The sequence below is a fragment of the Crocuta crocuta genome, unplaced genomic scaffold, assembly GCF_008692635.1.
Source record: "Crocuta crocuta isolate KB4526 unplaced genomic scaffold, BGI_CrCroc_1.0 scaffold162, whole genome shotgun sequence".
NCBI classification, from domain to species: Eukaryota; Metazoa; Chordata; class Mammalia; order Carnivora; family Hyaenidae; genus Crocuta; species Crocuta crocuta.
In genome coordinates, this window is record NW_027529433.1 from 7,055,755 (window position 1) to 7,071,573 (window position 15,819).

The 15,819-nt window shown below is 36.9% G+C and overlaps 1 protein-coding gene across 4 annotated transcripts in view; it reads left to right on the forward strand.

Annotated features, from left to right (window-relative positions):
* Positions 1 to 15,819, forward strand: part of CERT1 (ceramide transporter 1) — a 104,112-nt gene that overhangs the window by 592 nt on the left and 87,701 nt on the right. For 2 of the 4 annotated variants that reach the window (XM_077759922.1, XM_077759923.1), the window contains exons 1-2: positions 102 to 285; positions 5,345 to 5,479. In XM_077759922.1, the coding sequence (XP_077616048.1) occupies positions 190 to 285; positions 5,345 to 5,479 (231 nt within the window). In that variant the 5' untranslated portion in view covers positions 102 to 189. Of the gene's footprint in view, positions 286 to 5,344; positions 5,480 to 15,819 lie in introns of all 4 variants that reach the window. The other 2 variants (XM_077759925.1, XM_077759924.1) reach the window with 2 other exon arrangements.

Sequence of the window (15,819 nt, forward strand, 5' to 3'; positions counted from 1 at the left end):
TCCGCTCGGTGTCAGGCGCGGCGGCGGCGGCGCAGCGGCCGGACTTCGTCCCTCCTCCAGCTCCCCCCGGCGCCGGAGCGGGCACTCTTCCCTTCGCCATCTCCCGACCCTTCACCCCGGCTACTGGGCGCCTCCTCCGGCGCAGCTCAGGGAGCGGGGGCCGGTCTCCCGCTCGGCTGTCGCGCCTCCATGTCGGATAACCAGAGCTGGAACTCGTCGGGCTCGGAGGAGGATCCGGAGACGGAGTCTGGGCCGCCTGTGGAGCGCTGCGGAGTCCTCAGCAAGGTGAGCAGCCCGCGCGTCGAAGGGCCTCCTGCTCAGACTTCACCTGCGGTGAGGCGAGCCGCTGAGGGGATGGGGTGGGGTTGGGCGGGAGTCGCGGAATGTGCCTGGGTGCGGGGCTCAGTACTGCCGCAGGAGTGCCCGGGCCGGGGTGAGGGTGAGAGGGAGAAGGGGTCTGTCCTGCTCGCCTGCCTTGGGGCTCGGCGGCGGTGGCCGAAGACCGGAGAAAACGCGTCCTAGCCCGGGATTCAGTTTTGGGAGCCGCATGCGTATCGTGACTTGGGACTTAGAGCGGTTACAGGAGCTGGGGCTGGGCAACAGCAGTGTTTGAGTGCCTGGGTATGGGAGCATTGCAGATCGGACCCCGAAAACGAGGTTAGTTCGGAGATAGAGAACAGGGTTGGAGGATTCTCGGAACGCGGCTGTATAGACAGTTGCCGGAGCAACTGGGTATGGTGCGGAAAACTGAGACGGTAAACTGTGCCAAGTTAGAGTGAGAGATCTCAGGGAGGAGGACTTTTGTACTTTTTCCCTCATCCTATTCCCCAGTTCAGAAAAGAACTGTCGAATCAGCACGTGATAAGTACAAGAAATAGTACAAGTAACTTGGAACAAGCCAGAATAGAGGCCAACCTTTATTTAGTCCAGGAAGAACACTAATAATAAAATATTCTTGCAAAGGGCCAGAGTAAGGAAAACACATCTTACCTTTCCTGAAAATTTTAAATACCCTTTTTCAACACTTTACCAGAGCAGATAGTTGTAGGACTGTAAGGCTATTTAATTAGTTAAATTGGATGAGGCCCTTTTTAAGAGAGATGGTTCATCTTTTCTTTTGATAGTACATGATGGGGGGGGTGGGTATTTGCTAGTTTATTCGTTCAGAGTTTTTGCTTAAGAAGATACACATTGCCTTTATTACTTCCTTCCCTCTTCCCGTTAAAGTTTTAGAAATGGCCAGTCCCTCAGCAAGCTGGTCATAAGATACATGATCATGTGCAGCCTACTGGCCATTAAGAAACCATGCTGCTTTCAGTATACATACTTTGGCTAAGCATTTGAACGTTTACTGTGGACTTGTTTCTTATTATTTTTCTGTTGTGTTTAGAAGGCTGGTGAGAAAGGCCTTAGGTAAGACAGGAGTCTGTCCGAACTAAGACTTGTGTTAGCTTTTATTTATGCAGAAAAATCATGATGTATGTTGGAACTGTGATCATTGGCATTTCAGTGAACCTCCCTACGGTTGGTTGGTTGGTTGGTTGTTTTTTAGATTAAATAGGTCTTGTAATTTAGGAATCTCTCGAACACATTGTGTAGTAAGATATACATTTTCAGGTGGAATTTTAGATGGAATTTGCTTCTCAATTCTGGTAGATTCATCACTTATCTCATTAAATGAGAAGCAGACTTCCAAATTAGCACTCTGGTAATGGTATTTTTTTTAAACAGGTTGAAGTTTTGACCTATTTGATACCACTATTTTGGGGGGCGGGAGAAGTGACTGGTGGAAAGAGTCCCCAATGCTCTGAGTATTCACTATATGTAGAGAAGTATAATAGGCATACCATATGACAAAAAAATGGAAGACTATCTCTTTGATATTTAAATGTGGACAAATGTACTTTTTGATCACTTTTCTGGTAGATAAATAACTTTGATAAAGCTGCATATGTAGACTCAGCAGGAATATAGTTTTTGGTATTTTTCTTAACAGCTGTGAAGAAAATTTCCCTGAAATTCAGCATATGGTTATATAAAATGATTTCTGGAAGCTTTTTAATCAGGAGTATTTTATATTGAATATGTGTTTTAAAGTTTAAAGTACTTCTATATTTTGATCCGTTTGTAATCACTTGGCAATATATACAAGAGTTAGAATTCAGCAACTCTTCTTTTTTTTCGATTGAGTAATGTAGATAAGTGTCTAATTTGTGTCGTTTCTCCCCTTCCAGAATTGAGTGGAGTGAAGGGAGGAGATAAGCTTATATTAGAAATATACCAGTCCAAAGTTTTATTTTGTATATGATAATTTCAAACACATGGAAATACCTATGAAGCATATTTTCTGTAGAATCACTTAAGCACATAGGTTCCGAAAACACTGGATAGACCATAATTCTAGGTGGTTATAACAAATATCAGGGTGGATCGTTGATGAGAAAAGATTCATGCCTTAGTGGGAATTGAGAGCAACTAAGCCTGGATAAAATAAATGTCATCTAACTTCTTATGAATTCTCTCTATCCACCAAGGTTTACCTTATCTATTTCCCCACATTCCTACCTGTTGGCTGAAATTGTATCCACCTTTAGAGTTTATCTCAAAAACTGTTATTACCAGAAAGCCTTTTCTTATTTTGCCAACCATTTCAGATCTCCTTACCTTGAGTTCCCATGTTACTTTATTTGTAACTTGTTCTGACTCTTAAATAAATTTTTTTTCCTCTTGAAATTGTGCTTGCTGGACTATTAGGAACAGAAATCTTTGATTCGCCTACTTTGTCTATTTGTTAGATGGGGAGGAGTGAAGAAATGTTATGAGAAAATCAAAAATTTTCGTAATTTTTGAAATTACGTAATTTAACGGGTCGTCCTCTACAAAAAAGTATAAAATTATGGTACGCAATTGCTGGGGCCCATTCTGTCACTCTGGAAGAGGTTTGTTCTAGTGAACTGCACTGAAGCTTAAGCCTTATTAGCTCTGCATAACCCTGTCTCCAACTGAGAAAATACTATGTGCCTGGCAGTATTCTAAGATTTTTCTTGTTTAATCTTGACAACTTTAAGAGGTAAGGTTTGACAAAGTAACAATAAGTAATTTGACCACAGTCACACAGTTACTAGCCTTCTGAGGGGCAGCAATTGGAATAAGGCAGGGTTAAGATATGCCAGTCTAAATAATTTCTATTACAGACAACAAGGAGTTGTCCATGTAAGCTTTGAAGCCAGAGGTTCATTGAGATTAGTATGTAAGATAAGTAAGCCTGTGTGCTTAATAAGCAAATAAGATTATGTTAAGTTACGAAATAAAATGCAGAAGATATTAGAGATAAGGTTATTAAGGCCTATCTAGAGGTAGGCCTTCTCAAGAGCTAGTAACCTGATTATCATTGTATTAATTGAAAATAGAGAAGAAGAGCCAAATTTAAGGGTTTTATATGAAGGAAAGATGAATAGGAGTTGATGATAGGCTATAAAGATTGACAAGGAACAGTATCTCTTACAATTGCAGTAGAGGTATTCATGATTTTTCTCAGCCGTTCAAATAATAGGCAAAGAAACTAAAGCACAGAAAAGTTAAATAACTTGTCAAAACTCATCACACAACTAGTAGACTCTATCTGAGTCTGTATATACTCTTCTGTCCATGCAGTACAGGATCTCTGAGCCAGGTTTGAATATGAATCAGGCAGCAGAACTACCAGTATAGCCAAGGAAGTAGGAACATAAAAGGAAAGTACACCTTATAAGAGGAGATGAGTTCAATTTTGTATGTAACTATCATTATTTTGAGTCATTGTGGAAGTTGATGGTAAGTTATAGGGAATTAGAAATATGGAAATGGTGATTAGGGAGCTCAGAAGAAAGAATGAATTAAATTGCCAACATGGTTAAGCTCCCAGGGAGGGGTTGTAATGATGAGCCTTAGAAGATTTAAGAGCTGAACTGTCTCAAACGTGCTGAGTAGGAAATGGAAAAATAAAGATTTCTCAATGGGTAAAGAGCCTGAGCCAATGCAGTATATTTTTAACAGCCCATTTTGAATTAGTTTTTGGCAGATAGTGTTGGAATTAGATAGTTTTTGGAATTGTCTTTACATACATAAAATCCCCAGAGCATAAAAAAATGCAAAATCAAGAATTCCCATAGAGGTTACATTTCTGCCTTTGCAAGTTTATTGATTGTGATCTGTAGTGTGCAGTAAGACTTTAGCAACACAGAAACCATTTGTAGGTACTAGAAACTGATAATCCAAGTATGTTTTTGAAAAGTAATTGTTTAAATACGCAATGTATTACTGCTCTTGGATTGAATAAAGAGATCTTCTGAGAAACTTGGAAAATGAATTAACTTTTAAATATGTAGCATTGGGTTCTGTGGGGGAAATAGTAAATTTGATACAGACTTCTAAAGATTAATGATCTAGTATTTTTACTTTGACCTTTAGTTGTAAATATCATATATGTTAATATATTAGTAACTTACAACCAACCAAAAGTAGAATTTGGCCATGATTAGCTTCATACTTCTATTGATTTAGAAAGCTTCATGCAGAACTTGGTGTAGGAGAATGAGAGGCTACACATCCAGACTTTTCTGTTGAATATGTTAATTATGGCAGGGACCAAAACAATTCAAGTCTCATGGAGTTGGTGAGGAGGGAAGAATGAAACACACAAAGAAAAAGCAGAATTTTTAACTTTTATTCCTCAAATATTAAATGGGAGAAAATATAATAGTTATTTGTAATTTTGTAAAAATTGCTGAAAATCCTATCAGTCTAGAAAATCACAACTTTTCACTTTCTAAAATCTTTTTTTTTTTTTTAACATTTATTTATTATTTTGAGAGACTGAGCACAGGCTGGGGAAGGATAGAGAGAGACACACACAAACAGAATCCAAAGCAGTCTTCAGGCTCTGAGCTGTCAGCACAGAATATTTTGTTTTATGAAGTACCAATTTCAGTCTTTTGGCTATTTATTTTTTTAAGTTTATTTTGAGAGAGAAAGAGCGTGCGTGCTAGAGCGCCTGCATGCAAGTGGGGAAGGGGCAAAGAGAGAGGTATAGAGAGAGTATCCCAAGCAGGCTCTGCACAGAACCCAACATGGGGCTTGAACCCACAGACCGGAGATCATGACCTGAGTTGAGGTCTGGTGCTTAACTGGCTGAGCCTCCCAGGCACCCACAATAATCATTTTTTCTGCTTATAATTAAGTTAGAGCTTTTCACATTTTGGTTTTCAATGAGATTGGTTGCTGTTTCAGAAAGTTTGGATTTCTAAAATACTGACTTTTATATTTTGTTTTTCTTTTCCCTCCTGCCCCAACCCCTTACCTCTAGTGGACAAACTACATTCATGGGTGGCAGGATCGTTGGGTAGTTTTAAAAAATAACACTCTGAGTTACTACAAATCTGAAGACGAGACAGAGTACGGCTGCAGAGGATCCATCTGTCTTAGCAAGGCTGTCATCACAGTAAGTTCCTATTCTTCATTCAACAAGTATTTATTGAGCATCAGCTATACTCTAGGAACTTGTTCTAAGTCCTTGGGATTTATCTGTGAACAAAACAGATAAAGGTCTTTGTCTCTGTGAAGCAGAGTCTAATACTTATTTCCATAAAAAGATTTTACAGTGTTTATTATTAGATACTGTTATTTTATAGAGACATGTACTCTATATCTGGTTATAGCAAGCCGTTAAACAAGGGATACAGAAAAAATCATTTGAAGACTTCACATGTGATGAGATTCGTACAGTTACATGGTAGGTTATTGAAACAGTTAAAGCAGAAAACTAGAAAAAAAATGTATCTTAACATTTTAAAATTTTAACTTAAAATATGTAAATTTATATTCGTTTGCCAGCTTTTTGATGTAATGCTAACACCATCTCTTTGAATGTGAAATTGAGAGAACTACTTGTAAATATATCCATAATTCAGGATTTGCAATTTCCATTTTTGATTTCTCTAAAGTGGGATAAATGCTTAAAGATACTTTTGAAAAACCCTAAGTATAGGATCTTCTGACTTTTTATGTTTTCCTTAATATTTTACAGATGTCTCACCTTTGTCTAACTCAATACCTTTTTAAGGAATGACTCACCTTTACTGAGTCATTCAACTTAGTTTGCATTCAACTTAGTTTACATAGAAACAACCCTCTTTTTGCACTTGTATTCCATAGACTTATGTAATATTACTTAAAAGTTATGTAAGGACCACAAGTAAACTGGCATAAACAGGTTTGGGAACTACCAACTGATTTGTTAAACATAACTCAACCTTGGGATCAGAAGTGTCTAAATATACTAAAAATAGCCTACAAGTTGAGAGTAGTCAGTATGCCATGGCATATTTAATAAAAGTGAAAAAAAAGGTAGCCAAAACAGGTCATTTAAGGGAGCACTTGTACTTAAAATCTAGAAATGGGTATGTTAAAACTTAATCATAGATTATACTGATACTTACAAAAAGAATTCACATTATGATATACTTTATCTTGTGAAAGTAAAAACTATGCTTTGAATCTGTGTCGATTTCTAAATCTGACTTATATATGTGTATGTTACACGTTTAAGGGAAATCTTACAGTAATTTTCTGTTTTTTTTTCATACATTCTGCCCTTCATATATACTCAAAGTTTGAAAACAAACTTAGTTGAGTATTGAGTGGGAAAAACCTATAGAAGAATTGTTTGTAAGTGTTAAGAATGAAACTACTACTCTCTATTTTTAGGAGCAATTTTAAAGAAATATTTTGAATATATAAAAGCTCAATATTTATTTTGACTTGTATGTTGCACATTAGGGTGTATTTTGAAGTTGTTTTTAGTTTTGTATTTTGGGGTTTTATTTCCCTTGAGATAGATTACTGTTTATGCTAGAGGACAGAATAGTGGATAGAAACAGTTTTACAATCTTGAAATGTCTTTCCTCCATTCTTCTCTCCTTTTGTTTCTTGTCAGATGCTTATTAGCTAGTACACTTGACTCTGAAAATAAGCTGTTGGTTGATGTGAAAATGGGGAGGAATGAAACGTTATTGTTTACTAAAGTAGTAGTATTCCTAGAATACTATGCTTGTTTCTGTAGAGTTAAAGATAGTTTTGAGTTATGAATTATGGTAATAGTAAGTGGCTTAAGGGAAAAATTTTTAATAAACAATTACATTGCATCTGCTCAGAAAAAAAGCAACCTGTTATTTCTTTGTAGTTTTGTTGTTGTTGTTATACCTGTACTTGCCTACGGATCTTTCATTGTGGTATCAGGTCAAAAAAATGGGTAGAAAAATGAAACAATTTGAAAGAGATGAGGAAGGAACCTAGTGGTATTCACTAAGCTAAGTACTGGTAGAGAAAGTTAAAAAGATGAACAAGGCAGCAGATTCTGAGTGGTAGTCTTAGAGACCGTGAAACAGGTGGTAAGGAGAAACACAGGCATTATATTCTTGAACCTCTTCAACTTTCAGTCTTTCCTTGCCTATGTGTTCAAAGTTTCACTGTTGCATATATCAAGGAAATTATAAAATACAACTGAATTCAGTGAGCATCTCACAATGAGGTTTACAAATAGAATGTGTACTTGAGTTAAATAACAAAAATGGAATACTAATGATCTCTGTTAAGTAGGTATCCTTGGCTTTTCTTAAATATGGGCTATTATACATATCACTTCACCTCTGAAGACAAAACATAATTGGCAGTGTTGGGGGTGCCTGGGTGGCTCAGTCAGTTAAGCATCTGACTTCGGCTCAGGTCATGATCTCACGGTTTGTGGGTTCGAGCCCTGTGTTAGGCTCTGTGCTGACGGCTCGGGGCCTGGAGCCTGTTTCAGATTTTGTATCTCCCTTTCTCTCTGACCCTCCCCCGCTCACACTTTCTCTCTCAGAAATAAATAAAACAGTAAAAAAAAATAATAATAATAATTGGCAGTGTTGAATTTGCCCACAGGGCACCTTATAAAATAGACAGTATTCATATGTGGAGAAATCTGGACTTGAATTGTGACTTTGCTGTAACCCTAACATACTACTTGTTGGTGAACTTACTGTCTGAGCCCACCTTTTCTGATAGAATCTAATTCATTGTTAAATTCACTCTTATTTTAGTTTAACAGTTAAGTCATTTTTAATTATTTTAATAATGTTCTTTAGCTTTGTGATAATGAATTGGGTGAAATACTTTCAAGGAATAAAATATTTCCTGGGAGAATTTGTTACTTGGAAATAATTCTTAATGTGAAGGGGTTGGAAATAGTGGGTGAGAAGAAAAGCAATACTTTTTCACTTTATGAAAAATGAACTATCTGTATGTAGGGTAAATGTTTGTAGAAAGATAAAGTTGAATTTCTGAATTATAATATTTTATTTATAGTTTATTTGCTTAGGATCCAGTCTATGCTACAAAACTTGCCATAGTAGATGTTCAACATATGTTAATTGTATTTCTTCAGCCAAAAATGATGTTTATGGAATATTGAAACTGTTCTTTATTTTTAAAATTCTGTTTTTAATAAAACACTCATGATAAAAAGATGCAGCCTGTGGCATCAAAAGGTTTAAAAAGTGAATGTTTCTCTTTGCTCTTAGTCCTGCACTTGAGAAATAAAGTTAAATTTCTGATCTCTTCTTCCAAATAATTTGTATGCCCTGACAAGCATTTGTTTGTTTATATCCTTCATTTTTATTTACACAGATAGTATCATACTAAATCTATTGTTCTTTACCTTATTTTCTTTTAGTATGACTTGGATGTGCTAACTACTACATTCTGTTGAATTGTATAGATGTACCATATATCTTGTTTATATGCCCCCTCCCTCTCTTTGGACATTTAGTACATACTTAATATTTTTGCTGCACATATTGTAGGAACAAACATTTATTTTAAAATTTATTTATAGTTACTGTCAAATGACTCTTTCAAAAGAGTGCCACTTTTCACTCTTACCAGTAATATGTGAGTGTCTCTATTTCCCCAAACCCTAAAGTATTGAGGAAGTTGGGTTTTGGGAAATGTTAAAATACTTGCCAATCTAATAGATAAAAATAGTATCTTAATATTTTAAGTTGCATTTTCTACTTATGAGATTGAGTAACTTTGCATGTTTATAGCTCATTTTATATTTCTTTTTCCTCCTACAATCATTCATCTCTTGTTCTCTCTTTTCTTTCCTTATTCATATATAGAAGCTCTTGATAACATGATAATTGGCATTTGTCATATTTGTTGCAAATATTTTCCCCACTTTGTCATTTGTGTATTCTTACCTTGTTTTAGAGTCTTCAGTAGCCTTCCAGAAATTAAAATTTTTACATACTTTATTGACCTTTCCATTATGGCTTCTCCATTTAGTTATGTTTTGATAGGTATTTCCCACTTCAAAGACTATAATAGAATGAGTAGCTATATTTACATGTAAAATTTGCCTTTGAATTTTATTCCTCTGGGAGTTACTTTAGCCTAAAGAGTGATGTGGGAATTTAGCTTTTTATTTTTTTTCAAATGACTATGTTTTCTAAGGCCATTAATTGAACAATTCACCTTTTTTTCCACTGGCTTGAAATGTCAGCTTCATTATATATTCCCATGTGTATTTGTGGTTGTTTCTACACTCTTTTCTGTTCATGTGATTTGTGTATTCTCTTTGTATCTATCGTGTTTAAAATTATATTACTAATATTTCATCAACCAACAATTCATGATCCTTTCATGAAGATAAAAGTGGTTTGTTTGCATTTATTGCGATAAGATATTTTGGGAGTGAGGTAGGTAAGAGATAATTGGCATAATAGAAATGGTAATATCTTTAGAATTGGTTTGCCTAAGATCTATAGTCCCTGCTCTCACCTTAGGTATCTGACTTCATGTACCTGAAGCTTTGAAGAACTTCTTTAATTACCAAATAAATGAAATTCTGATTACTCTTCAAGATTGGTTACATGGAAATTTCTTCAACAATTTTATGGTTTAATATTTTCAGAAGGAAAACTGAGAGGTAGTGAAAGTATTTATCAGTTAGATTTTTATTTTTTTTATTTATTATTTATTTTTTTTTTTTTTTTGAGACAGAGAGCATGAGTTGGGGAGGGGCAGAGAGAGAGGGAGGCACAGAATCCAAAACAGGCTCTAGGCTCTTTCTGAGCTGTCAGCACAGAACCCATTGTGGGGCTCAAACCCACGAACTGTGAGACTGTGACCTGAGCTTAACCAACTTGGTTGCTTAACCNGCTGAGCCACTCAGGTGCCCCTAGATTTTTAAAAATTAAAGTCAGTGGCACCTGGGTGGCTCAGTCACTTAAGTGTCCAACTTTGACCCAGCTCATGATCTCACAGTTGGTGAGTTTGAGCCCCATGTTGGGCTCTGTGCTGACAGGTCAGAGCCTAGAGCCTGCTTCAGATTCTGTGTCTCCTTCTCTCTCTGCCTCTCCTAGCTTGCCCTCGGTCTCTCTCTCTCTCAAAAATAAATAAATGTTAAAAAAATTTAAGAAAAAATTAAAGCCAAATAGCTCTTAGGTAAGTAGAGGTTGAAGGAAAAGTTGAAAGATCCTGGCAGAATTAAAGAAGCTAATAGCTATGTAAAAGGAAGGGAAGGAAGTGTTCAAAATTGAAGAGAACTGTAAAACTAAACAAAAATTTTTTAAAGTGTTGAAGAGTAATTAGATACAAAAAAAAGAGGGTTTTTTTTTTTAATGTTTATTTATTTATTTTGAGAGAGAGAGAGAATATGCATGTGCAAATGGAGGAGGGGCAGAGAGAGAGGGAGAAAATGAATCCCAAACAGGTTCCATGCTCAGTGCAGAGCCCGATGCAGGCCTCGGACTAGTGACAGCAAGATCACAGCCTGAGCTGACATCAAGAGTCAGATGCTTAATGGATCAATCCACCCTGGCACCCCAAAAAGCTTTTGAATGTGGAATTCTAATGTAAGAAATTATGATACAGAATAATGTTCAACAAATTAGGTAACACCAAAGATGAGTAGTGCTGTAAACAATCATCATACAAGGAACTCCAGATTAGTGAAAAACTAAGAAGTTGGCTTTTTATCAAGTATGTAATTTTGATACATTGAACTGGTAGAAAGAGGAAGGTATTTGCAAGTCCTGGATAAGATACTGGTTGACAATTCTCATTTGAAGAACATTCACCTATGAATTTCTGAAAGAAATTAGAATCTTAGACTATTAAGATAATATCTGTTCAGTTTATTTGGAGATAATATCTTCTATCTTTAGATAACGTGAGTATTACTCAAATAACTCTAACCATTCAAGTGTAATAGGAAATATTTAAATTATTTGGTAAAAGGTTTTTATAAGTGGAAAAATATTAAAAAGGATACCTACTGAAATGTAGGTCTCAGAATATTAAAGTAATTTACCCAAAATCATATAATTACAGAATGTAATTTATTTGCTAGGGTTACCGTGACAAAGTGCCACACACTGAGTGATTTAAACAACAGATACATTGTTTGACAGTTCTGGAGACTAGAAGTCAATCAAGGTGTTAATCGGGGTGGGTTCCTTCTGTTGCTTTTGCTGGTTTGTTGGCAGCCTGGCTTTCTGTTTGGTGTAGATGCAGTTCTCCCATGTTTGCATTTATGTTCACATGGTGTTCTCTCTGTGGGCTTATTCATGTCCAAATTTTCCCTTTTTATAAGGACACCAGTCATAATGAATTAGGGGCCTATTTGTTCCAGTGTGACCTCATCCTAACTAATTACATCTCTGTTACCCTGTTTCTAAATAGAGTTACGTTCTAAGGTATGCAGTCCTCAGCATATATTTCGGGCACACAATTCAATCCATAATGCAAAATAATCTGAGTTAAGTCTACAACCCAAGTCTCCTGATTCCCATCTGGTGTTATTGTATCACATGTCACTGAGCATAGGAAAAAATGTATATATGAGGCATTTTATTTTGTGTAAGACTTGCTTGAACTGTTAAATATTTATAAAGCAGCTCTTTAAAATTTGACTCACTATTAATACCTTCTCTTAAATCTCTATAATATAGTTTGTATTTTAGCCTTGAAGTTTCCATACAAGAAATATACAAAATTTTCTAGATTTGCCTGCTTAAAACAATTAGCAAGAGACTTGTTTTCTTAGTTTTTATGAAGGCCTTTTAAGCTTCACATACACCAGTTTTGGTTCAGTATTTTTATTTAGCATTATATCTTTTTATTTCCAATGTTTATTTTTTAAAGAGAGAGACAGCACAAGCTAGGGAGGGGCAGATAGAGAAAGAGGGAGACAGATAATGGAGGCAGGCTCCAGGCTCCCACCTGTCAGCACTGAACTCACAAACTGCGAGATCATGAACGGAGCCAAAGTCATACGCTTAGCCAACTGCACCATCCAGATGCCCTGTATAGCATTATATGCTAATTTTCAAAGTGCTTAACACACCATTCATGGGCTCTGAAGTCAAACCAGGGTTTACATTTGGCTCTTCTTACTACCAAAATTACCTTTGGGTGGTTTGACCTTCCTTACCTGGTTAAAGATGGGAGGGTTAAGATCTACGTATGGGATGATTATGTGTATTAAACAAAATAACATAAAAGTACTTGTATAGTTCTTGGCCCAAAGCAGGCATTTGGATTTCTTTATTTTGTGAGATATTTATATTAGAAATAAAGCCTGCAGTTTAAAAATAAAGGCAAAGCCTTTTATTAAGGGAGCAAAAGATGCAGGTAACTTATTAGACCCAGGATATGTTTCACCTCCTATTTCAACAGATTCTCATGCATTTCCTGTGACCACTTTACTTCTACCTACTGGTTCTGTTTTTCTTTCTTTTGTGTGTGTGTGTGTGTGTGTGTGTGTGTGTGTGTGTAAACACTTTAACTTTTGTATGCTTTCTGTATGTTCCTGAGAGACTTTTCCTCCCTTGTTCTACTGTTTATTACTGTTTTTTTTTTTAAGTCATGTCCTGCCTTCTTAAAACTCAGATTTATTGAGGTATAATTTATATCCAATAAAATTCACCCCTTTTAGGTATACAATTACAGGTTTCATAAATGTATACAGTCATGTAATCACTATTACAATCAGGATATAGACAGTTTCTTTCTCCCCAGAAAGTTCTCTCCTACCCCTTTGTAGTCCATAGCCTCCCCACTACCCCTCCAGAAATCATTGTTCTTTAAGTTTGGCCTTTCCCAGAATGTTATATAAATGGAATCATATAGTATAAAGCTTTTGGTGTTTGATTTTTTTTACCATAATGCTATTGAGAGTCACCCATGCTGTTGCATGTATCCCTAACTTGTTCCTTTTTATTATTGAGTACTATTCCACTGTATAGATGCACACAGTTATTTATCCATCCACCACTGAGGGCTGTATGTTTGTACCCAGATTTGGACTGTGATAAGCAGGCTGCTGTAATACTCACATGCAGCTATTTGTGTAAACATTTGCTTTTATTTCTGTTGGATACATAACTGAGAATGGGATTGCTGGGTCATAGGGTAAATGTATGTTTAACTCTATAAGAAACTGCCAAACTGTTTTTCAAAGTGGCAGTACCATTTTATATTCCTTCCGACAATGCATGTGAATTCCATTTGCTCAACATTTTTGTTCGCACTTATTTTTTACTTTTTGGGTTTTTTTTTTCCATTTTAACCAATATTAGCTATGTAGTAATATCCCATTGTGGTTTCAACTTGCATTTTCATAATGACTAATGTTTTACATCTTTTCATCTGCTTTTTACTTGTTTCTCTTGGGTGATATGTCCATTCAGTCTTTTGTTTCTGTTTGTCTTTTGTTTATTTATTTATTTAGAGAGGGAGAGAGAGAATGAATGAGGGAGAGGCAGTGGAAAAGGGGGGGAGAGAGAGAGAGAGAGAGAGAGAGAGAGAATTCCAAGCAGGCTCCGCACTATCAGCACAGATCCCCATGTGGGGCTCAAGCTCATGAACCATGAAATCATAACTTGAGCTGAAATCAAGAGACACTTAACCCACTGAACCACCCAGGTATCCCTGTTTGTCTTCTTAATATCGAGATTTGAAAGTTCTTTAACTATACTGGATACCATAACTTTCATCAGACATTTGGGTTTTTTTTTTTTTATTCAGACATGTATTTGGCAAATATCTCCTAGCCTAACAGACTGATTTTTGTCCCTATCATCAGAAAATAAATTACATTTAAAATATATTTGAATGTAGGATGCCTGGGTGGCTCAGTCACTTAACTGTCCAAGTATTAAATTTTTTCTTAATGTTTATTTATTCTTGAGAGAGAGAGAGAGAGCAGGAAATAGGTAGAGGGTGAGAGGGAGACCCAGAATCTGAAGCAGGCTCCAAGGCTCTGAGCTGTCAGCTCAGAACCCAAAGTGGGGCATGAACTTACGAACCAGGAGATCATGACCTGAGCTGAAGTCGGACACTTAACTCACTGAGCCACCCAGGTGCCCCAAGCATCCAACTCTTGATTTCATCTCAGGTCATGATGCCAGGGTCGTGGGATCAAGCCCCAAGTTGAGCTCCATACTGAGCATGGAGCCCACTTAAGAGTCTGTCTCTGTCTCCCTCTGCCCTTCTCCCCTGCTCGCCCTCTTGCTTTTTCTAAAATAAACAATCAGTCAGTCAGTCATATTTGAATGTATATTCTGCTGACTTTTTGCTCTGAATTCTTACGAGTCCTTGAAGGCTATTTATTTCCCAGTATAGTTTACAAAGATACCAGCACTATTATTAGGTTTTAAATAGGTTATTTGTGCAGAGGTGACATATCTCATGGTTTTTTAAAAATTTTTTGTTTGTTTGGGTGTACAGGGGTGCACTGCTGCTTAATTAAAGTGAGAAAGCTTTAGATTTAAAATTACCTGCCTACAACTGATCATGTAGTGAATTCACTGGTATTGCTGTTGAACTGCTTCTTTGGAGTGAGTACTGTGTATGCTTGACCTTTGTTGTTACTTCACTGAAGGAAGAAGACCATGGCTGATGAAGAATGAAATGTTCTCTTGTTCACCACATTACCGAATATATGTATATATATATATTTTTTTACAAATAGTTTATTGTCAGGTTGGTTTCCATATAACACCCAGTGCTCATCCCCACAAGTGCCCTCCTCCATGCCTATCTCCCTCCTGTCCCCCCCCGCCAAACATCAGTCCTCAGTTTGTTCTCATCATTCAAGAGTCTCTCATGGTTTGCCTCTCTCCCTCTCCCCCACCATTTCCCCCCTTCTTCTCCCCCACGGTCCTCTGTTAAGTTCCTCTTAATCTTCCTATACATGCAAACATATGATATTTGTCCTTCTCTGCCTGACTTATTTCGCTCAGCATAACACTCTCAAGGTCCATCCAGGTTGCTACACTTGGCCAGATTTCATTCTTTCTCATTGCCATGTAGTATTCCATCGTATAGGTAAACCACATCTTCTTGATCTATTCATCTGTTGATGGATACTTAGGCTCTTTCCACGTTTTCGCTGTTGTTGAGAGTGCTGCTATGAACATTGCGGACATTACCTAATATATATTATCCAACAATTATTTCTTTTAAAAATATGCTTAATCACTTAAAAAAGAAAAAGTCACTTATAAATTGATCATAAGGAACCAAGAGACCAAGAGGCTTTGATTAGTTGAAGCTCATCCAGAAATTAAGGTGGTATCTCCACCTCACGCCAGTCAGACTGGCTAAAATGAGCAAATCAGAGAGCTCTAGATGCTGGCGAGGATGTGGAGAAACGGGCACCCTCCTACACTGTTGGTGGGAATGTAAACTGGTGCAGCCTCTCTGGAAAACAGTGTGGAGGTTCCTCAGGAAACTAAC